The sequence below is a fragment of the Triturus cristatus genome, chromosome 6, assembly GCF_964204655.1.
Source record: "Triturus cristatus chromosome 6, aTriCri1.1, whole genome shotgun sequence".
In the NCBI taxonomy this organism is placed as follows: Eukaryota; Metazoa; Chordata; class Amphibia; order Caudata; family Salamandridae; genus Triturus; species Triturus cristatus.
The window spans coordinates 1,835,642,156-1,835,666,078 of record NC_140589.1 but is presented as its reverse complement, the minus strand read 5'-3'; the positions used below and the strand labels follow the sequence as shown (position 1 = coordinate 1,835,666,078).

The 23,923-nt window shown below is 54.8% G+C and overlaps 1 protein-coding gene across 6 annotated transcripts in view; it reads right to left on the bottom strand.

Moving 5' to 3' along the window:
* Positions 1-2,806: 2,806 nt before the first annotated feature.
* The window catches only part of LOC146822144 (sterile alpha motif domain-containing protein 12-like), a 205,002-nt gene continuing 183,885 nt past the window's right edge, over positions 2,807-23,923 (bottom strand). For all 6 annotated transcript variants that reach the window (XM_085613266.1, XM_085613264.1, XM_085613268.1 and 3 more), the window contains exon 5: positions 2,807-3,304. In XM_085613266.1, the coding sequence (XP_085469392.1) occupies positions 3,300-3,304 (5 nt within the window). In that variant the 3' untranslated portion in view covers positions 2,807-3,299. The remainder of the gene's footprint in view (positions 3,305-23,923) is intronic.

The window sequence follows — 23,923 nt, the reverse complement described above, 5'->3', positions numbered from 1 at the left end:
CTCTAGTCTATGGAGTATATGAGACAGACAATGCACTTAGAAGAATAGGGTCAGCATTTGCCCACGTCCTGATCCATTCTTCCCAAGAGGTGTTACTCCCAACATTTTGAGGGGTTAGCTGAGTGGAAAAGCTGTGCCTTCTTTTATGCCTCTTGCTTTTGATTCCCAAACCCACCCCACTTTCCTTGTGCGGCTTGACCAGTCTGGGATGAATAAATAAAAGTCATAAACTGCCTGAAACTCAACCTCTGACTGCTCCCATACGTATAGAGGCTACCTGTAAAAGGAGGATTGTGAAGAGCTGGAGCAGGAAGAATTGAAGTAGCTCACTGCAGCCCAAAGAAACATTTGCACCAGCAGGCCCTATGGTGTGCCTCCGATCGAGATCACTTGCTCCTTGGGCACAGTGTGTTGTCACTCGGAGCCTCTCCTCTGTTCGATTCGTGAAGCATTGCAGATTACAGCAGCCAAAGCTGCCTATGAACTACAGAGCATACACCGGACCAAAAGCACCAAGGTGATGTGGCACCAGTCAAGGGTTGAGCCATGAACCCAGACAGCACTTCTGAAGGTTTGGGGCTGCATGACGATCATACCCACCGCCCCCATGGAGATCACCTTTTTGGCCAGGCAGCCTACACCATGCATTACCCCTGCCAGCACTGCCAATGCCACTACCAACATAACACTTAACCATTGCACCCGTACAAGTGTGACAATTCAGACTATTTCAGAACACACAGACCTTTAATAATGGCATGAGAGGCTGGTATTATTCACTTTCAATGCCATTTGACTTAATATACATGGTTGTTGTGCACATCTCAGACAATGCCACCATGTGGTGGACTGTCACTAGAGCCGAAGCTGACAATTAAGTGCTGTTGCCGAGCACCGGAAACCACAGGCTCAAATTAAGCACCGTTTGTGGCCCAAAGGGTAGGGGTTCTTCACTTTGTGGAGTGGCGGCCTTCTGTTTGGACCTGAAGAAGGTCCCTGAGAGAAGATCATCTGACCTGACCTGAGTAAGCGAAGTGTGGCCTCTCTCCACCTGTGTTCATGCAGCCCCATCATCACCCACTGGCAGCACATAGACACTGAGGCCTGAGTCATGAACAGTGTCGGCCAGGGGGGAAGCGGAGTGAGCACGGCCTCTCATTTTAGGAAGCAGGGCTAGAGGTTTCACTTACCGTCAAGTCCGGCCCCACTGCGAGGCAGCAGTACCTTGAGACCATGTACGCTCTTTGCAGAGTGAAGGGAATACCGGCAGTCATTGTAAGGTGTGGATGCTGACTGGATTCAGGCAGTGTGCATATTAGAAATGCGCTGCATGGCAGAGCACGGGCAGTGGCCCATGTTTCTTACTGGGTGTTGTACTCTTGCGTGTCAGTATAACTTCTTGTTCTTGAGCAAGAATTTTCACAGTGGCCGGGTCCAGTGGAGATCCGGATTTTACTTTACCCCAAAGCCCACCGAGCATCACCTCACTATGACACTTGTGTCCAATGACAAGTTACTTAAGGCATCCCTTTGTCTTGTAGAGATCCTCTGCTACTTATCGACATTCTTGACCCCAGAAGTGATGAGGCATGGAGTAAAGCCCTGTGTCTCTATTCCTTTCCATTTTGTTCCCCCCCCCCTTCTGCTGCTGGTTTCATAACCTGGTGTATGTGGTCTTTGGTTGGGACAGTGAGAAATGGCAAAGAACATCGCTTCCTTTGGATGTTGCATTGTTTACATCTCCTGGGGTGCCATGTAGAACCACACACACCAGGAATGGAACAGCCCCTGTCTCATGCAGCAGAGGCGGCCCCACCCGACAAAGACTATCAGAGGTACAGTGCAAGAGGGTGACACTGGGGGCAGAACAATCAAAGTTTGGGAGAATTTACACTCTACTAAGGTCCTACTGTGTGAGTTTTGAGCTTGAGCACCCCCACACTGCCTCCCTGAAAAGTCTGAGACTGATCGCCGTGGCTACCACAGAGAGTCAAGTTATGTAGGGTTTATCCTTGGCCCAGTTAGCACAGCCACAGTAGGACAGATGCCGAGTCATCAAATGCATACAACCTTGACCCCCACGGCTGAGGCCCAGCAGTCCCTGTTTGATCATGGCTCTCACCATCTTTTCCTATGAATGGGGGCGGCCCCATGGTTGTCTGTGGATGTTGACAAGGCATATCACCTATAATTAGCCAAGAAAACAAAATATAACTCATTAGCTCCTCGGTTCCAAGTGTTACTCCGTTCAGACGACCATCGAGGAATCTGCGAGGAACTTAGATGGAATGTTGAAAATATATACTGCTTACAACCTTCATGATCATCGGAATTGATTACTGCAACCCTTGGCGTATCCAACCACCAAAAGGCCACACGCCACTCTCCAACTTAAATCAATACATTGGCAAAACCGGGCTTCAGAGACTTTGTGCTCGAAAGTCAAAAGGATCCCCAGGGTGTTTCTAAATGGTATGTGAAAGCAATGAACGAAAACCTCCAGAACAGTATGAGACTCTTCACCCCAGATATCTCTGCAGTTCCCTCCGCAATTTCCCATTTGTTATGCGATTTACCAAATTATGATGGGTCAATCAGACATCTGCTATTCAACTAACGCTCTTTTGGAATACTCTCCATCGGTACTCGCTGAACAAGAGGATCATGCAACATGAAAGAAGATACTCAACACGTCTTTAAATGGCCATCTTACTGGTTCAAAGGACTGGCCAGTCTACCAGCTTGGGCACTGGTAAACACCTCTGCATGTTTGCACTTCATAAGTGACCCCAAAAATTAACATAAATACTGAGCAAGAGATCTTTGAATTTCATTCATGTTACCAAGGAAGGTATACCTCACAGGGTCAAGAGATATCATGATTTCCCCAAAACGTCTAGTCTCTACATGACGGTATGTCTCTATAAACAACAGCCCACCCTGGCTTTCGAGGTGGTGTGAAGTACTGGACGCAGATCAACAGTCGGCTCGTCTGGTTGGCGAGCAGCGGCGTGTTCCAAGCACTTCCCAGAAGGACCGCTGTTCTCTTTGAAGTCAGTAGGCTATTCTGAGTCTGATGCTCCCACAGGAAATGATGCGCCTTTTCTATTTCCAAGCTCCAGCTCTTGCACTCAGGGCTTGAGAAGGCCAATGGATGCACCTCTTGCCTTCGTCATCACTGGTCAGTGATCTTCCGAATGCGTGCTGGTCGCCCCCATCTCCCCGTCTTGTAATCTTGCTCTCATCCAGCCTTCGTTCGGTTGAGGTGAGTCTAGGTAAAGCCTGCGAATGACTCCATGTCACGCTGCAGACAGAAGGAAAGAAAAGCATTAATTCACTGTAATTAGCACTGGAAGCCCAAGTGAGAAACATTTATTCCACCATGGCATAGAAGGCTTAATGAAGGGAACCATTTAGACATCACAAAATGTTGTGTTCACAAATACTCTCTTGTTTGGGTCAGAACATTTCTCAGTAGGCTGAAGACAGAGGCAGGAAGCACATTGGTGCCTTGCACACAGATTTTGCGTACACACACGTGATCCGGCCACGGTTCCTGAACTCAGGGAACTGCAGTCATAGGTGCTGACCGTGACAAGATGACACAGCAGTGCAGAGAGAAGGGTTGACTGTGATCTACTGAACCAGGGCACGCAGAGAGGCTAGGATATCTGTAGCAGTAGGCGCTGACTGCGACTGGGAGCCCATGCGGAGCAGAGAGAATCCAGGCTACTCCAGGCTCTGACTGAGACACGGCAATCCAGACAAAGCATTGCTGCAGCAACAGGCGCTGATTGTGACCTGGCAACCCAGGCAAGCTAGAGAAGGCAAGGGGCTGCAGCAAGAGGTGCTGACTGTGGCCTGATAACGCAAGAAAGCTAGAGAAGGCAAGGGGCTGCGGCAAGAGGTGCTGTCTGTGACCTAGCAAGCTAGGGAAGGCAAGGGGCTGCAGCAACAGGCGCTGACTCTGACCTGGTGACCCAAGCAACCTAGAGAAGGCGAGGGGCTGCAGCAACAGGTGCTGACTGTGACCTGGTTACCCAAGCAAGCTAGAGAAGGCAAGGGGCTGCAGTAACAGGCACTGACAGTGACATAGCAACCACAGCAAGCTAGAGAAGGCGAGGGGCTGCAGCAATAGGTGCTGACAGATCTGCAACCACAGCAAGCTAGAGAAGACGAGGGGCTACAGCAACAGGTGCTGACTGTGACCTGGCAACCCAGGCAAGCTAGAGAAGGCAAGGGGCTGCAGTAACAGGCACTGACAGTGACATAGCAACCACAGCAAGCTAGAGAAGGCGAGCGGCCGCAGCAATAGGTGCTGACTGAGATCTGCAACCACAGCAAGCTAGAGAAGGCGAGGGGCTACAGCAACAGGTGCTGACTGTGACCTGGCAACCCAAGAAAGCTAGAGAAGGCAAGGGCCTGCAGCAACAGGTGTTGACTGTGACCTGGCAACCCAAGCAAGCTAGCGAAGGCAAGGGGCTGCCGCAAGAGGTGCTGTCTGTGACCTAGCAACCCAAGCAAGCTAGCGAAGGCGAGGGGCTGCATCAACAGGTGCTGACGTTGACCTGCAACCCCAGCAAGATAGAGAAGACGAGGGGCTGCAGCAACAGGTGCTGACTGTGACCTGGTGACCCAAGCAAGCTAGAGAAGGCGAGGGGCTGCAGAAATAGGTGCTAACTGTGACATGGTGACCCAAGCAAGCTAGAGAAGGCGAGGGGCTGCAGCAGCAGGTACTGATTGTGATGTGGCAACCACAGCAAGATAGAGAAGACGGTGGGGTGCAGCAACCGGTGCTGACTGTGACCTAGCAACCCAAGCAAGCTAGGGAAGGAGAAGGCTCCAGAAACAGGTGCTGACTGTGACCTGGCAACTCAAGCTAGGGAAGGAGAGGGGCTGCAGAAACAGGTGCTGACGTTGACCTGCAACCCCAGCAAGATAGAGAAGACGAGGGGCTGCAGCAACAGTTGCTGACTGTGACCTGGTGACCCAAGAAAGCTAGAGAAGGCGAGGGGCTGCAGCAACAGGTGCTAACTGTGACCTTGTGATCCAATCAAGCTAGCGAGGGGATGCAGCAACAGGTGCTGATTGTGATGTGGCAACCGCAGCAAGATAGAGAAGACGAGGGGCTGCAGCAACAGGTTCTGACTGTGACCTGGCAACTCAAGCAAGCTAGAGAAGGCAAGGGGTTGCAGCAAGAGGTGCTGTCTGTGAACTAGCAACCCAAGCAAGCTAGAGAAGGCAAGGGGCTGCAGCAATAGGTGCTGACTAAGACCTGGCAACCCAAGCAAGCTAGAGAAGGCAAGGGGCTGCAGCAACAGGCGCTGACTGTGACCTGGCAACCTTTGCAAGCTGGCGAAGGCAAGGGGCTGCAGCAACAGGTCCTGACAGTGACCTGGCAACCAAAGAAAGCTAAAGAAGACAAGGAGCTGCAGCAACAGGTCCTGACAGTGACCTGGCAACCACATCAAGCTAGAGAAGGCAAGGGGCTGCAGCAAGAGGTGCTGTCTGTGACCTAGCAACACACGCAAGCCGGAGAAGGCAAGGGGCTGAAGCAAGAGGTGTTGACTATCACCTGGCAACAACAGCAAGCTAGAGAAGGAAACGAGCTGCAGCAACTCCTCCTGGCTGTGACCTTGCAACCCCGGCAAGCTAGAGAAGGCAGGGGGCTGCAGCAACAGGTGCTGACTGTGACCTGCAACCACAGGAAGCTAGTGAAGGCAAGGGGCTGCAGCAACAGGGGCTGATTGTGACCCGGCAACCTTTGCAAGCTAGAGAAGGCGCGGGCTGCACCAACTTAGTGCTGACTGTGACCCAGCAACCCACGCAAGATAGACAAGGCAAGGGGCTTGAGAAGGCATGGGGCTGCATCAAGAGGTGCTAACTGTGCCTTGCAACCACAAAAAGCTAGAGCAACAGCCACTGACTCTGATCTACTGAACCAGGGAACAGGGAGAGGCTAAGATGTCTGTAGCAGTAGGCACTGACTGCGACCAGGAAACCCATACGGAGCAGAGAGAGTCCAGGGTACTCCAGGTTCTGACTGAGAGACGGCAATCCAGACAAAGCAAAGCAGCAACAGGTGGTAACTGTGACATGGCAGCCACAACAAGCTAGAGAAGGCGAGGGGCTGCAGCAACAGGTACTGACTGTGACATGGCAACCCACGCAAGCTGGAGAAGGCAAAGGGGTTCAGCAACAAGTGCTGACTGTGAGCTGGCAACCCAGATAACCTAGAGAAGGTGAGGGGCTGCAGCAACAGTTGCTGACTGTGACCTGGAAACGCACGCAAGATGGAGAAGGAGAAGGGCTGCAGCAAGAGGTTCTGATGGTGACCTGCAACCACATCAAGCTAGAGAAGGCGAGGGGCTGCAGCAACAGGTGCTGACAGTGACCTGCAACCACAGCAAGCTAGAGAAGGCGAGGGGCTGCAGCAACAGGTGCTGACGATGACCTGCAACCAAAGCAAGCTAGAGAAGGTGAGGGGCTGCAGCAACAGGTGCTGACTATGACCCGGCAACCACAGCAAGCTGGAGAAGACGAGGGGCTGCAGCAACAGGTGCTGATGGTGACCTGTAACCACAGCAAGCTAGAGAAGGTGTGCAGCTGCAGCAACATGTGATGACTGTGACCTTACAACCCACGCATGTTAGAGAACGCACGGGGCTGGAGCAACAGGTGCTGACTGTGACCAAGCAACTTAGGCAAGTTAGAGAAGGCGAGGGGCTGCAGCAACAGGTGCTGACTGTGACCCGGCAACCCATGCAAGCTAGAGAAGGCGAGGGGCTGCAGCAACAGGTGCTGTGACACGGCAACCCAGGTAAGCTAGAGAAGGTGAGGGGCTGCAGCAACAGATACGGACTGTGACCCAGAAAGCTAGAGAAGGTGCAGGGCTGCAGCAACAGGCGTTGACTGTGACCTGGCAACCCAGGCAAGCTAGAGAAGGCGTGGAGCTGCAGCAACAGGCGCTGACTGTGACCTGGCAACCCAAGCAAGCTAGAGACGGCATGGGCCTGCAGCAACAGGTGCTGACTGTGACCTTACAACACAAGCAAGCTAGAGAAGGCGAGTGCCTGCAGCAACAGGTGCTGACTGTGGACTACTGAACCAGGGCGCTCAGAGAGGCTAGGATGTCTGTAGTAGTAGGCGCTGACTGCGACCAGGAGACCCATGCGGAGCAGAGAGAGGCTGGGGTACTCCAGGTTCTGACTGAGGCACTGCAATCCAGACAAAGCAATGCAGCAGCAACAGGTGCTGACTGTAAACTGGCAACCCAAGAAAGCTAAGGAAGGCAAGGGGCTGCAGCAACAGGTCCTGACAGTAACCTGGCAACCACAGCAAGCTAGAGAAGGTGAGGGGCTGCAGCAACAGGTCCTGACAGTGACCTGGCAACCCCAGCTAACTAGAGAAGTCGAGGGGCTGCAGTAACAGGTGCTGATTGTGACCTAGCAACCCAAGCAAGCTAAAGAAGGCAAGGGGCAATAGCAAGAGGTGCTGACTGTGACCTAGCAACCCAAGCAAGCTAGAGAAGGCAAGGGGCTGCAGTAACAGGTGCTGACGGTGACCTGCAACCACAGCAAGCTAGAGAAGGCAAGGGGCTGCAGCTAGAGGTGCTGACTGTGAACTGGCATCCACAGCAAGCTAGAGAAGGCAATGGAATGCAGCAGCAGGGTCTGACTGTGACCCGGCAACCCCGGCAAGCTAGACAAAGCGAGGGGCTGCAGCAACAGGTGTTGACTGTGACCTGGCAACCCAGGCAAGCCAGAGAAGGGGTGGGGCTGCACCAAGAGATGCTGACTGTGACTCAGCAACCCATGCAAGCTAGAGAAGGCCAGGGGCTGCAGCAACAAGTGCTGACTGTGACCTAGCAAGCTAAAGAAGGGACGGACTGCAGCAAAAGGTGCTGACTGTGACCTGCAATCACAACAAGCTAGAGAAGGCAAGGGACTTGAGAAGGCATGGGGCTGCAGCAAGAGGGGCTGACTGTGCCCTGCAACCACAAAAAGCTATAGAAGGGCCACTACAGCAATAGCCACGGACTCTGATCTACTGAACCAGGGAGCAGGGAGAGGCTAAGATGTCTGTAGCAGTAGGCGCTGACTGCGACCAGGAGACCCATGCGGAGCAGAGAGAGTCCAGGGTACTCCAGTTCTGACTGAGACACGGCAATCCAGACAAAGCAAAGCAGCAACAGGTGCTGACTGTGACATGGCAACCACAACAAGCTAGAGAAGGTGAGGGGCTGCAGCAACAGGTGCTGACTGTGACATGCAACCACAGCAAGCTAGAGTAGGCAAGGGGCTGCAGCAAGAGGTGCTGACTGTTTTCTGGCAACCACGGCAAGCTAGAGAAGGCAATGGGCTGCAGCAGCAGGGTCTGACTGCGACCCGGCAACCCCGTCAACTAGAGAAGGTGAGGGGCTGCAGCAATAGGTGCTAACTGAGATTTGCAACCACAGCAAGCTAGTGAAGGCAAGGGGCTGCAGCAACAGGTGTTGACTGTGACCTGGCAACCCAGGCAAGCTAGAGAAGGGGTGGGGCTGCACCAAGAGATGCTGACTGTGACCCGGCAACCCATGCAAGCTAGAGAAGGCCAGGTACTGTAGCAACAAGTGCTGACTGTGACCTAGCAAGCTAAAGAAGGTACGGGCAGCAGCAACAGGTGCTGACTGTGACCTGCAATCACAACAAGCTAGAGATGCCAAGGAGCTAGAGAAGGCGAGGGGCTGCAGCAAGAGGGGCTGACTGTGCCCTGCAACCACAAAAAGCTAGAGAAGGGCCACTACAGCAATAGCCACTGACTCTGATCTACTGAACCAGGGAGCAGGGAGAGGCTAAGATGTCTGTAGCAGTAGGCGCTGACTGCGACCAGGAGACCCATGCGGAGCAGAGTGAGTCCAGAGTACTCCAGGTTCTGACTGAGACACGGCAATCCAGACAAAGCAAAGCAGCAACAGGTGCTGACTGTGACATGGCAACCACAACAAACTAGAGAAGGCGAGGGGCTGCAGCAACAGGTGCTGACTGTGACCTGGCAACCCACGCAAGCTGGAGAAGGCGAGGGGCTGCAGCAACAGGTGCTGACAGTGACCTGCAACCACAGCAAGCTAGAAAAGGTAAGGGGCTGCAGCAAGAGGTGCTGTCTGTGACCCGGCAACCACAGCAAGCTAGAGAAGGTAAGGGGCTGCAGCAAGAGGTGCTGACTGTGACCTGGCAACCCAGGCAAGCTAGAGAAGGGAAGGGGCTGCACCAACAGGTGTTGACTGTGACCCGGCAACCCATGCAAGCTGGAGTAGGTGAAGAGGTTCAGCAACAGGTGCTGACTGTGAGCTGGCAACCCAGACAAGCTAGAGGAGGCGAAGGGCTGCAGCAACAGGTGCTGACTGTGACATGGCAACCCACGCAAGCTGGAGAAGGCGAAGGGGTTCAGCAACAGGTGCTGACTGTGAGCTGGCAACCCAGACTAGCTAGAGAAGGCGAAGGGCTGCTGCAACAGGTGCTGACTGTGAGCTGGCAAGCTAGAGAAGGCGAGGGGCTGCAGCGAGATGTGCTGACTGTGACCGGGCAACCCCGGCAAGCTAGAGAAGGCGAGGGGCTGCAGCAACAACGGCTGACTGTGACCTGGTAACCCACGCAAGCTAGAGAAGGCACGGGGCTGCGGCAAGAGGTGCTGCCAATGACCTTACAAACCAGGCAAGCTCGAGAAGGCGAAGGGCTGCAGCCACTCCTGCTGGCTGTGACCCAAGCAAGCTAGAGAAAGCAAGGGACCAAGGCAACAGGTGCTGGACTGAGACCTAGCAGTCCCAGCAAGCCAAAGAAGGCAAGGGACTGCAGCAACAGGTGCTGACTGTGACCTCGAAACCCCAGCAAACTACAGAAGGCACAGGGCTGCAGCAACACATGCTGACTATGACCTTGCAACCCAAGCAAGCTAGAGAAGTAAAGGGGCTGCAGCAGCGGGTGCTGACTGTGATCTGGCAACCCCAGTAAGCTAGAAAAGGTGTGGGGCTGCAGCAACACTTGCTGACTGTAACCTTACAACCCACACAAGATAGAGAAGGTACAGGCCTGCAGGAACGCCTGCTGACTGGAACCTTGTAACCCACGCGACCTAAAGAAGGTGAGGGTGCTGAGGTGGCATGGCAACCCAAGCAAGCTATAGAAGGCATGGGGCTGAAGCAACAGGTGCTGACGGTGACCTGGCAACCCAAGCAAGCTAGAGAAGGCATGGGGCTGAAGAAACAGGTGTTGACTGTGACCTGGCAACTCAAGCAAGCTAGAGAAGGCGAGGGGCTGCAGCAAGAGGTGCTGTCTGTGACCTAGCAACCCAAGCAAGCTAGAGAAGGCAAGGGGCTACAGCAACAGGCGCTGACTAAGACCTGGCAACCCAAGCAAGCTAGAGAAGGCAATGGGCTACAGCAACAGGCGCTGACTAAGACCTGGCAACCCAAGCAAGCTAGAGAAGGCGAGGGGCTGAAGCAACAGGCAGCTGACTGTGACCTGGTAACCCACGCAAGCTAGAGAAGGCACGGGGCTGCAGCAAGTGGTGCTGACAATGACCTTACAACCCAGGCAAGCTCGAGAAGGCGAAGGGCTGCAGCCACTCCTGCTGGCTGTGACCCTAGCAAGCTAGAGAAGGCAAGGGACCACAGCAATAGGTGCTTACTGAGATTTAGCAGTCCCAGCAAGCCAAAGAAGACAAGGGACTGCAGCAACAGGTGCTGACTGTAACCTGGCGACCCAGAAAGCTAGAGAAGACGTGGGGCTGCAGCAATACATGCTGACTGTGACCTTGTAACCCAAGCAAGCTAGAGAAGTCAAGAGGCTGCAACAGCGGGTGCTGACTGTGACCTTACAACCCACGCAAGATAGAGGAGGTGAGGGGCTGCAGCAACAGGTGATGACTATGACCCGGCAACCACAGCAAGCTAGAGAAGACGAGGGGCTGCAGCAACAGGTGCTGATGGTGACCTGTAACCACAACAAGCTAGAGAAGGTGTGCAGCTGCAGCAACATGTGATGACTGTGACCTTACAACCCACGCATGTTAGAGAAGGCACGGGGCTGGAGCAACAGGTGCTGACTGTGACCAAGCAACTTAGGCAAGTTAGAGAAGGCGAGGGGCTGCAGCAACAGGTGCTGACTGTGACCCGGCAACCCATGCAAGCTAGAGAAGGCAAGGGGCTGCAGCAACAGGTGATGACTGTGGACTACTGAATCAGGGCACTCAGAGAGGCTAGGATATCTGTAGCAGTAGGCGCTGACTGCGACCAGGAGACCCATGCAGAGCAGAGAGAGGCTGGGGTACTCCAGGTTCTGACTGAGACACTGCAATCCAGACAAAGCAATGCAGCAGCAACAGGTGCTGACTGTGAACTGGCAACCCAAGAAAGCTAAGGAAGGCAAGGGGCTGCAGCAACAGGTCCTGACAGTGACCTGGCAACCAGAGCAAGCTAGAGAAGGTGAGGGGCTGCAGCAACAGGTCCTGACAGTGACCTGGCAACCACAGCTAGCTAGAGAAGGCGAGGGGCTGCAGTAACAGGTGCTGATTGTGACCTGGCAACCCAAGCAAGCTAAAGAAGGCGAGGGGCTGCAGTAACAGGTGCTGATGGTGACCTGCAACCACAGCAAGCTAGAGAAGGCAAGGGTCTGCAGCTAGAGGTGCTGACTGTTTTCTGGCAACCACAGCAAGCTAGAGAAGGCAATGGCGTGCAGCAGCAGGGTCTGACTGTGACCCGGCAACCCCGGCAAGCTAGACAAGGCAAGGGGTTGCAGCAACAGGTGCTGACTGTGACCTGGCAACCCATGCAAGCTAGAGAAGGCCAAGGGCTGCAGCAACAAGTGCTGACTATGACCTAGCAAGCTAAAGAAGGTACGGGCTGCAGCAATAGGTGCTGACTGTGACCTGCAATCACAACAAGCTAGAGAAGGCAAGGGGCTTGAGAAGGCATGGGCCTGCAGCAAGAGGAGCTGACTGTGCCCTGCAACCACAAAAAGCTAGAGAAGGGCCACTACAGCAATAGCCACTGACTCTGATCTACGGAACCAGGGAGCAGGGAGAGGCTAAGATGTCTGTAGCAGTAGGCGCTGACCGAGAGCAGGAGAACCATGCGGAGCAGAGAGAGTCCGGGGTACTCCAGGTTCTGACTGAGACATGGCAATCCAGACAAAGCAAAGCAGCAACAGGTGCTAACTGTGACATGGCAGCCACAACAAGCTAGAGAAGGCGAGGGGCCGCAGCATCAGGTGCTGACTGTGACCTGGCAACCCACGCAAGCTGGAGATGGCGAGGGGCTGCAGCAACAGGTTCTGACGATGACCTGCAACCACAGCAAGCTAGAGAAGGCAAGGGGCTGCAGCAACAGGTGCAGACGGTGACCAGCAACCACAGCAAGCTAGAGAAGGCGAGGGGCTGCAGCAACAGGTGCTGATGGTGACCTGCAACCACAGCAAGCTAGAGAAGGCAAGGGGCTGCAGCAACAGGTGCAGACGGTGACCAGCAACCACAGCAAGCTAGAGAAGGCGAGGGGCTGCAGCAACAGGTCCTGACAGTGACCTGGCAACCACAGCTAGCTAGAGAAGGCGAGGGGCTGCAGTAACAGGTGCTGATTGTGACCTGGCAACCCAAGCAAGCTAAAGAAGGCGAGGGGCTGCAGTAACAGGTGCTGATGGTGACCTGCAACCACAGCAAGCTAGAGAAGGCAAGGGTCTGCAGCTAGAGGTGCTGACTGTTTTCTGGCAACCACAGCAAGCTAGAGAAGGCAATGGCGTGCAGCAGCAGGGTCTGACTGTGACCCGGCAACCCCGGCAAGCTAGACAAGGCAAGGGGTTGCAGCAACAGGTGCTGACTGTGACCTGGCAACCCATGCAAGCTAGAGAAGGCCAAGGGCTGCAGCAACAAGTGCTGACTATGACCTAGCAAGCTAAAGAAGGTACGGGCTGCAGCAATAGGTGCTGACTGTGACCTGCAATCACAACAAGCTAGAGAAGGCAAGGGGCTTGAGAAGGCATGGGCCTGCAGCAAGAGGAGCTGACTGTGCCCTGCAACCACAAAAAGCTAGAGAAGGGCCATTACAGCAATAGCCACTGACTCTGATCTACGGAACCAGGGAGCAGGGAGAGGCTAAGATGTCTGTAGCAGTAGGCGCTGACCGAGAGCAGGAGAACCATGCGGAGCAGAGAGAGTCCGGGGTACTCCAGGTTCTGACTGAGACATGGCAATCCAGACAAAGCAAAGCAGCAACAGGTGCTAACTGTGACATGGCAGCCACAACAAGCTAGAGAAGGCGAGGGGCCGCAGCATCAGGTGCTGACTGTGACCTGGCAACCCACGCAAGCTGGAGATGGCGAGGGGCTGCAGCAACAGGTTCTGACGGTGACCTGCAACCACAGCAAGCTAGAGGAGGCAAGGGGCTGCAGCAACAGGTGCAGACGGTGACCAGCAACCACAGCAAGCTAGAGAAGGCGAGGGGCTGCAGCAACAGGTGCTGATGGTGACCTGCAACCACAGCAAGCTAGAGAAGGCAAGGGGCTGCAGCAACAGGTGCAGACGGTGACCAGCAACCACAGCAAGCTAGAGAAGGCGAGGGGCTGCAGCAACAGGTGCTGACGGTGATCTGCAACCAAAGCAAGCTAGAGAAGGCGAGGGACTGCAGCAACAGGTGCTCACTGGGACCCGGCAACCACAGCAAGCTGGAGAAGGTGAGGGGCTGCAGCAACAGGTGCTGACGGTGACCTGTAACCACAGCAAGCTAGAGAAGGTATGCGGCTGAAGCAACATGTGATGACTGTGACCTTACAACCCACGCATGTTAGAGAAGGCACGGGGCTGGAGCAACAGGTGCTGACTGTGACCAAGCAACTGAGGCAAGCTAGATAAGGCGAGGGGCTGCAGCAACAGGTGCTGACTGTGACCCGGCAACCCACGCAAGCTAGAGAAGGCAAGGGGCTGCAGCAACAGGTGCTGACTGTGACCCGGCAACCCACGCAAGCTAGAGAAGGCAAGGGGCTGCAGCAACAGGTGATGACTGTGGACTACTCAACCAGGGCGCTCAGAGAGGCTAGGATGTCTGTAGCAGTAGGCGCTGACTGCGACCAGGAGACCCATGCGGAGCAGAGAGAGGCTGGGGTACTCCAGGTTCTGACTGAGACACTGCAATCCAGACAAAGCAATGCAGCAGCAACAGGTGCTGACTGTAAACTGGCAACCCAAGAAAGCTAAGGAAGGCAAGGGGCTGCAGCAACAGGTCCTGACAGTAACCTGGCAACCACAGCAAGCTAGAGACGGTGAGGGGCTGCAGCAACAGGTCCTGACAGTGACCTGGCAACCCCAGCTAGCTAGAGAAGTCGAGGGGCTGCAGTAACAGGTGCTGATTGTGACCTAGCAACCCAAGCAAGCTAAAGAAGGCAAGGGGCAATAGCAAGAGGTGCTGACTGTGACCTAGCAACCCAAGCAAGCTAGAGAAGGCAAGGGGCTGCAGTAACAGGTGCTGACGGTGACCTGCAACCACAGCAAGCTAGAGAAGGCAAGGGGCTGCAGCTAGAGGTGCTGACTGTGAACTGGCAACCACAGCAAGCTAGAGAAGGCAATGAAATGCAGCAGCAGGGTCTGACTGTGACCCGGCAACCCCGGCAAGCTAGACAAGGCGAGGGGCTGCAGCAACAGGTGTTGACTGTGACCTGGACACCCAGGCAAGCCAGAGAAGGGGTGGGGCTGCACCAAGAGATGCTGACTGTGACTCAGCAACCGATGCAAGCTAGAGAAGGCCAGGGGCTGCAGCAACAAGTGCTGACTGTGACCTAGCAAGCTAAAGAAGGTATGGGCAGCAGCAACAGGTGCTGACTGTGACCTGCAATCACAACAAGCTAGAGAAGGCAAGGGGCTTGAGAAGGCATGGGGCTGCAGCAAGAGGGGCTGACTGTGGCCTGCAACCACAAAAAGCTAGAGAAGGGCCACTACAGCAATAGCCACTGACTCTGATCTACTGAACCAGGGAGCAGGGAGAGGCTAAGAAGTCTGTAGCAGTAGGCGCTGACTGCGACCAGGAGACCCATGCGGAGCAGAGAGAGTCCAGGGTACTCCGGTTCTGACTGAGACACGGCAATCCAGACAAAGCAAAGCAGCAACAGGTGCTGACTGTGACATGGCAACCACAACAAGCTAGAGAAGGTGAGGGGCTGCAGCAACAGGTGCTGACTGTGACATGCAACCACAGCAAGCTAGAGAAGGCAAGGGGCTGCAGCAAGAGGTGCTGACTGTTTTCTGGCAACCACGGCAAGCTAGAGAAGGCAATGGGCTGCAGCAGCCGGGTCTGACTGTGACCCGGCAACTCCGTCAACTAGAGAAGGCGAGGGGCTGCAGCAATAGGTGCTAACTGAGATTTGCAACCACAGCAAGCTAGTGAAGGCAAGGGGCTGCAGCAACAGGTGTTGACTGTGACCTGGCAACGCAGGCAAGCTAGAGAAGGGGTGGGGCTGCACCAAGAGATGCTGACTGTGACCCGGCAACCCATGCAAGCTAGAGAAGGCCAGGTACTGTAGCAACAAGTGCTGACTGTGACCTAGCAAGCTAAAGAAAGTACGGGCAGCAGCAACAGGTGCTGACTGTGACCTGCAATCACAACAAGCTAGAGATGCCAAGGGCTGCAGAAAGAGGGGCCGACTGTGCCCTGCAACCACAAAAAGCTAGAGAAGGGCCACTACAGCAATAGCCACTGACTCTGATCTACTGAACCAGGGAGCAGGGAGAGGCTAAGATGTCTGTAGCAGTAGGCGCTGACTGCGACCAGGAGACCCATGCGGAGCAGAGTGAGTCCGGAGTACTCCAGGTTCTGACTGAGACACGGCAATCCAGACAAAGCAAAGAAGCAACAGGTGCTGACTGTGACATGGCAACCACAACAAACTAGAGAAGGCGAGGGACTGCAGCAACAGGTGCTGACTGTGACCTGGCAACCCACGCAAGCTGGAGAAGGCGAGGGTCTGCAGCAACAGGTGCTGACAGTGACCTGCAACCACAGCAAGCTAGAAAAGGTAAGGGGCTGCAGCAAGAGGTGGTGTCTGTGACCCGGCAACCACAGCAATCTAGAGAAGGTAAGGGGCTGCAGCAAGAGGTGCTGACTGTGACCTGGCAACCCAGGCAAGCTAGAGAAGGGAAGGGGCTGCACCAACAGGTGTTGACTGTGACCCGGCAACCCATGCAAGCTGGAGTAGGTGAAGAGGTTCAGCAACAGGTGCTGACTGTGAGCTGCCAACCCAGACTAGCTAGAGAAGGCGAGGGGCTGCAGCAACAGCGGCTGACTGTGACCTGGTAACCCACGCAAGCCTGAGAAGGCACGGGGCTGCGGCAAGAGGTGCTGCCAATGACCTTACAAACCAGGCAAGCTCGAGAAGGCGAAGGGCTACAGCCACTCCTGCTGGCTGTGACCCAAGCAAGATAGAGAAAGCAAGGGACCAAGGCAACAGGTGCTGGACTGAGACCTAGCAGTCCCAGCAAGCCAAAGAAGGCAAGGGACTACAGCAACAGGTGCTGACTGTGACCTGGCAACCCCAGCAAACTACAGAAGGCACAGGGCTGCAGCAACACATGCTGACTATGACCTTGCAATCCAAGCAAGCTAGAGAAGTAAAGGGGCTGCAGCAGCGGGTGCTGACTGTGATCTGGCAACCCCAGTAAGCTAGAAAAGGTGTGGGGCTGCAGCAACACTTGCTGACTGTGACCTTACAACCCACACAAGATAGAGAAGGTACAGGCCTGCAGGAACGCCTGCTGACTGGAACCTTGTAACCCATGCGAGCTAAAGAAGGTGAGGGTGCTGAGGTGGCATGGCAACCCAAGCAAGCTATAGAAGGCATGGGGCTGAAGCAACAGGTGCTGACGGTGACCTGGCAACCCAAGCAAGCTAGAGAAGGCATGGGGCTGAAGAAACAGGTGTTGACTGTGACCTGGCAACTCAAGCAAGCTAGAGAAGGCGAGGGGCTGCAGCAAGAGGTGCTGTCTGTGACCTAGCAACCCAAGCAAGCTAGAGAAGGCAAGGGGCTACAGCAACAGGCGCTGACTAAGACCTGGCAACCCAAGCAAGCTAGAGAAGGCAAGGGGCTACAGCAACAGGCGCTGACTAAGACCTGGCAACCCAAGCAAGCTAGAGAAGGCGAGGGGCTGAAGCAACAGCAGCTGACTGTGACCTGGTAACCCACGCAAGCTAGAGAAGGCACGGGGCTGCAGCAAGAGGTGCTGACAATGACCTTACAACCCAGGCAAGCTCGAGAAGGCGAAGGGCTGCAGCCACTCCTGCTGGCTGTGACCCTAGCAAGCTAGAGAAGGCAAGGGACCACAGCAATAGGTGCTGACTGAGACTTAGCAGTCCCAGCAAGCCAAAGAAGACAAAGGACTGCAGCAACAGGTGCTGACTGTGACCTGGCGACCCAGAAAGCTAGAGAAGACGTGGGGCTGCAGCGATACATGCTGACTGTGACCTTGTAACCCAAGCAAGCTAGAGAAGTCAAGAGGCTGCAACAGCGGGTGCTGACTGTGACCTTACAACCCAAGCAAGATAGAGGAGGTACGGGCCTGCAGTAACGCCTGCTAACTGGAACCTTGTAACCCACGCAAGCTAAAGAAGGTGAGGGTGCTGAGGTGGCATGGCAACCCAAGCAAGCTAGAGAAGGTGAGGGGCTGCAGTTACAGGTGTTGACTGTGACCTGCAACCACAGCAAGCTAGAGAAGGCGAGGGGCTGCAGTAACAGGTGTTGACTGTGACCTGGCAACTCAAGCAAGCTAGAGTAGACAAGGGTCTGCAGCAACTCATCCTCGCTGTGCCCTTGCAACCCAAGCAAGCTAGAGAAGGCAGGGGGCTGCAGCAACAGGTGCTGACAGTGACCTGGCAACTTCAGCAAGCTAGTGAAGTCAAGGGGCTGCAGCAACAAGTGCTGACTGTGCCCTGGCAACCCAGGTAAGCTAGAGAAGGCGAGGGGCTGCAGCAACAGGTGCTGACTGTGACCCGGCAACCCAGGTAAGCTAGAGAAGGCGAGGGGCTGCAGCAACAGGTGCTGTGACACGGCAACCCAGGTAAGCTAGAGAAGGTGAGGGGCTGCAGCAACAGATACGGACTGTGACCCAGAAAGCTAGAGAAGGTGCAGGGCTGCAGCAACAGGCGTTGACTGTGACCTGGCAACCCAAGCAAGCTAGAGACGGCATGGGCCTGCAGCAACAGGTGCTGACTGTGACCTTACAACACAAGCAAGCTAGAGAAGGCGAGTACCTGCAGCAACAGGTGCTGACTGTGGACTACTGAACCAGGGCGCTCAGAGAGGCTAGGATGTCTGTAGCAGTAGGCGCTGACTGTGACCAGGAGACCCATGCGGAGCAGAGAGAGGCTGGGGTACTCCAGGTTCTGACTGAGGCACTGCAATCCAGACAAAGCAATGCAGCAGCAACAGGTGCTGACTGTAAACTGGCAACCCAAGAAAGCTAAGGAAGGCAAGGGGCTGCAGCAACAGGTCCTGACAGTAACCTGGCAACCACAGCAAGCTAGAGAAGGTGAGGGGCTGCAGCAACAGGTCCTGACAGTGACCTGGCAACCCCAGCTAGCTAGAGAAGTCGAGGGGCTGCAGTAACAGGTGCTGATTGTGACCTAGCAACCCAAGCAAGCTAAAGAAGGCAAGGGGCAATAGCAAGAGGTGCTGACTGTGACCTAGCAACCCAAGCAAGCTAGAGAAGGCAAGGGGCTGCAGTAAGAGGTGCTGACGGTGACCTGCAACCACAGCAAGCTAGAGAAGGCAAGGGGCTGCAGCTAGAGGTGCTGACTGTGAACTGGCAACCACAGCAAGCTAGAGAAGGCAATGGAATGCAGCAGCAGGGTCTGACTGTGACCCGGCAACCCCGGCAAGCTAGACAAAGCGAGGGGCTGCAGCAACAGGTGTTGAGTGTGACCTGGCAACCCAGGCAAGCCAGAGAAGGGGTGGAGCTGCACCAAGAGATGCTGACTGTGACTCAGCAACCCATGCAAGCTAGAGAAGGCCAGGGGCTGCAGCAACAAGTGCTGACTGTGACCTAGCAAGCTAAAGAAGGGACGGACTGCAGCAAAAGGTGCTGACTGTGACCTGCAATCACAACAAGCTAGAGAAGGCAAGGGGCTTGAGAAGGCATGGGGCTGCAGCAAGAGGGGCTGACTGTGCCCTGCAACCACAAAAAGCTATAGAAGGGCCACTACAGCAATAGCCACTGACTCTGATCTACTGAACCAGGGAGCAGGGAGAGGCTAAGATGTCTGTAGCAGTAGGCGCTGACTGCGACCAGGAGACCCATGCGGAGCAGAGAGAGTCCAGGGTACTCCAGTTCTGACTGAGACACGGCAATCCAGACAAAGCAAAGCAGCAACAGGTGCTGACTGTGACATGGCAACCACAACAAGCTAGAGAAGGTGAGGGGCTGCAGCAACAGGTGCTGACTGTGACATGCAACCACAGCAAGCTAGAGTAGGCAAGGGGCTGCAGCAAGAGGTGCTGACTGTTTTCTGGCAACCACGGCAAGCTAGAGAAGGCAATGGGCTGCAGCAGCAGGGTCTGACTGCGACCCGGCAACCCCGTCAACTAGAGAAGGCGAGGGGCTGCAGCAATAGGCGCTAACTGAGATTTGCAACCACAGCAAGCTAGTGAAGGCAAGGGGCTGCAGCAACAGGTGTTGTCTGTGACCTGGCAACCCAGGCAAGCTAGAGAAGGGGTGGGGCTGCACCAAGAGATGCTGACTGTGACCCGGCAACCCATGCAAGCTAGAGAAGGCCAGGTACTGTAGCAACAAGTGCTGACTGTGACCTAGCAAGCTAAAGAAGGTACGGGCAGCAGCAACAGGTGCTGACTGTGACCTGCAATCACAACAAGCTAGAGATGCCAAGGAGCTAGAGAAGGCGAGGGGCTGCAGCAAGAGGGGCTGACTGTGCCCTGCAACCACAAAAAGCTAGAGAAGGGCCACTACAGCAATAGCCACTGACTCTGATCTACTGAACCAGGGAGCAGGGAGAGGCTAAGATGTCTGTAGCAGTAGGCGCTGACTGCGACCAGGAGACCCATCCGGAGCAGAGTGAGTCCGGAGTACTCCAGGTTCTGACTGAGACACGGCAATCCAGACAAAGCAAAGCAGCAACAGGTGCTGACTGTGACATGGCAACCACAACAAACTAGAGAAGGCGAGGGGCTGCAGCAACAGGTGCTGACTGTGACCTGGCAACCCACGCAAGCTGGAGAAGGCGAGGGGCTGCAGCAACAGGTGCTGACAGTGACCTGCAACCACAGCAAGCTAGAAATGGTTAGGGGCTGCAGCAAGAGGTGCTGTCTGTGACCCGGCAACCACAGCAAGCTAGAGAAGGTAAGGGGCTGCAGCAAGAGGTGCTGACTGTGACCTGGCAACCCAGGCAAGCTAGAGAAGGGAAGGGGCTGCACCAACAGGTGTTGACTGTGACCCGGCAACCCATGCAAGCTGGAGTAGGTGAAGAGGTTCAGCAACAGGTGCTGACTGTGAGCTGGCAACCCAGACAAGCTAGAGGAGGCGAAGGGCTACAGCAACAGGTGCTGACTGTGACATGGCAACCCACGCAAGCTGGAGAAGGCGAAGGGGTTCAGCAACAGGTGCTGACTGTGAGCTGGCAACCCAGACTAGCTAGAGAAGGCGAAGGGCTGCTGCAACAGGTGCTGACTGTGAGCTGGCAAGCTAGAGAAGGCGAGGGGCTGCAGCGAGATGTGCTGACTGTGACCGGGCAACCCCGGCAAGCTAGAGAAGGCGAGGGGCTGCAGCAACAGCGGCTGACTGTGACCTGGTAACCCACGCAAGCTAGAGAAGGCACGGGGCTGCGGCAAGAGGTGCTGCCAATGACCTTACAAACCAGGCAAGCTCGAGAAGGCGAAGGGCTGCAGCCACTCCTGCTGGCTGTGACCCAAGCAAGCTAGAGAAAGCAAGGGACCAAGGCAACAGGTGCTGGACTGAGACCTAGCAGTCCCAGCAAGCCAAAGAAGGCAAGGGACTGCAGCAACAGGTGCTGACTGTGACCTCGCAACCCCAGCAAACTACAGAAGGCACAGGGCTGCAGCAACACATGCTGACTATGACCTTGCAACCCAAGCAAGCTAGAGAAGTAAAGGGGCTGCAGCAGCGGGTGCTGATTGTGATCTGGCAACCCCAGTAAGCTAGAAAAGGTGTGGGGCTGCAGCAACACTTGCTGACTGTGACCTTACAACCCACACAAGATAGAGAAGGTACAGGCCTGCAGGAACGCCTGCTGACTGGAACCTTGTAACCCACGCGACCTAAAGAAGGTGAGGGTGCTGAGGTGGCATGGCAACCCAAGCAAGCTATAGAAGGCATGGGGCTGAAGCAACAGGTGCTGACGGTGACCTGGCAACCCAAGCAAGCTAGAGAAGGCATGGGGCTGAAGAAACAGGTGTTGACTGTGACCTGGCAACTCAAGCAAGCTAGAGAAGGCGAGGGGCTGCAGCAAGAGGTGCTGTCTGTGACCTAGCAACCCAAGCAAGCTAGAGAAGGCAAGGGGCTACAGCAACAGGCGCTGACTAAGACCTGGCAACCCAAGCAAGCTAGAGAAGGCAATGGGCTACAGCAACAGGCGCTGACTAAGACCTGGCAACCCAAGCAAGCTAGAGAAGGCGAGGGGCTGAAGCAACAGGCAGCTGACTGTGACCTGGTAACCCACGCAAGCTAGAGAAGGCACGGGGCTGCAGCAAGTGGTGCTGACAATGACCTTATAACCCAGGCAAGCTCGAGAAGGCGAAGGGCTGCAGCCACTCCTGCTGGCTGTGACCCTAGCAAGCTAGAGAAGGCAAGGGACCACAGCAATAGGTGCTGACTGAGATTTAGCAGTCCCAGCAAGCCAAAGAAGACAAGGGACTGCAGCAACAGGTGCTGACTGTGACCTGGCGACCCAGAAAGCTAGAGAAGACGTGGGGCTGCAGCAATACATGCTGACTGTGACCTTGTAACCCAAGCAAGCTAGAGAAGTCAAGAGGCTGCAACAGCGGGTGCTGACTGTGACCTTACAACCCACGCAAGATAGAGGAGGTGAGGGGCTGCAGCAACAGGTGCTGACTATGACCCGGCAACCACAGCAAGCTGGAGAAGACAAGGGGCTGCAGCAACAGGTGCTGATGGTGACCTGTAACCACAGCAAGCTAGAGAAGGTGTGCAGCTGCAGCAACATGTGATGACTGTGACCTTACAACCCACGCATGTTAGAGAAGGCACGGGGCTGGAGCAACAGGTGCTGACTGTGACCAAGCAACTTAGGCAAGTTAGAGAAGGCGAGGGGCTGCAGCAACAGGTGCTGACTGTGACCCGGCAACCCATGCAAGCTAGAGAAGGCAAGGGGCTGCAGCAACAGGTGATGACTGTGGACTACTGAATCAGGGCACTCAGAGAGGCTAGGATATCTGTAGCAGTAGGCGCTGACTGCGACCAGGAGACCCATGCAGAGCAGAGAGAGGCTGGGGTACTCCTGGTTCTGACTGAGACACTGCAATCCAGACAAAGCAATGCAGCAGCAACAGGTGCTGACTGTGAACTGGCAACCCAAGAAAGCTAAGGAAGGCAAGGGGCTGCAGCAACAGGTCCTGACAGTGACCTGGCAACCAGAGCAAGCTAGAGAAGGTGAGGGGCTGCAGCAACAGGTCCTGACAGTGACCTGGCAACCACAGCTAGCTAGAGAAGGCGAGGGGCTGCAGTAACAGGTGCTGATTGTGACCTGGCAACCCAAGCAAGCTAAAGAAGGCGAGGGGCTGCAGTAACAGGTGCTGATGGTGACCTGCAACCACAGCAAGCTAGAGAAGGCAAGGGTCTGCAGCTAGAGGTGCTGACTGTTTTCTGGCAACCACAGCAAGCTAGAGAAGGCAATGGCGTGCAGCAGCAGGGTCTGACTGTGACCCGGCAACCCCGGCAAGCTAGACAAGGCAAGGGGTTGCAGCAACAGGTGCTGACTGTGACCTGGCAACCCATGCAAGCTAGAGAAGGCCAAGGGCTGCAGCAACAAGTGCTGACTATGACCTAGCAAGCTAAAGAAGGTACGGGCTGCAGCAATAGGTGCTGACTGTTGTGAGAAGTTGGCCTGATGTATGATGTCACTAGTTATAGTGTACACCTTATATCAGTCCAAATACCCTTATGGTGATTGGTTGTAAAGTCAACCTTATAGACCAGCTATCCTAGTGGTAGCATGGACAAGAGCAGTCTTAGGCTAAACTCTGAATGGCATGTGAAGCCAGCTGTGATACCATATATAACCCCTTGAATACCAAATGAAAGGACACCACAACAGATATATATATAAAATAAAGTGTATTTATTCTAAGCAAACCCTCAGCACTCTTTATGAGATTAGAGGTAAGTACAACACAGTCTTATTAATGCATACAGTAAGTCACACAGGTAAGTAATACAGTTAGGCCCTAGGGGCCACGCAAACCATATACTAAGTAAGTGGTATAAGGACCACTGTCACGGAAATAGAGTAGGCCTAGGCCTAGGGAATCGCTGGGGCTACACTGCACTAGCAACAGTTAGGAAGTGGGAGGCCCACGGGATTCGTGTGCAGAGTGGAAACACTCACGCGTAATGCGTAAAAGTCACTAGCAATAGTACAGTTTGGAAATAGATAGATTTAGGACACTTCCGGAGTAGCTAGGAAGTCGACACTTGAAACTTAGACACTAGGATAGTCACTATCCTGATGAGCACCGGAGTACCCAAGTTACCTAGCCCACAGGCTGCGGGTGCATAGGGTTGAAGTTGCGTCGGGTTTCGTCGTCGACTCCTATGGATGCCTGAAGGAAAGATGCTGACAGGCAGTCAGTGAAGAGTGTCCGGTGGATCCCAAGGCTGGGATCAAGAAGAGAAGAGACCTGCAAGCAGAGGGGACAGAGTCAAGATC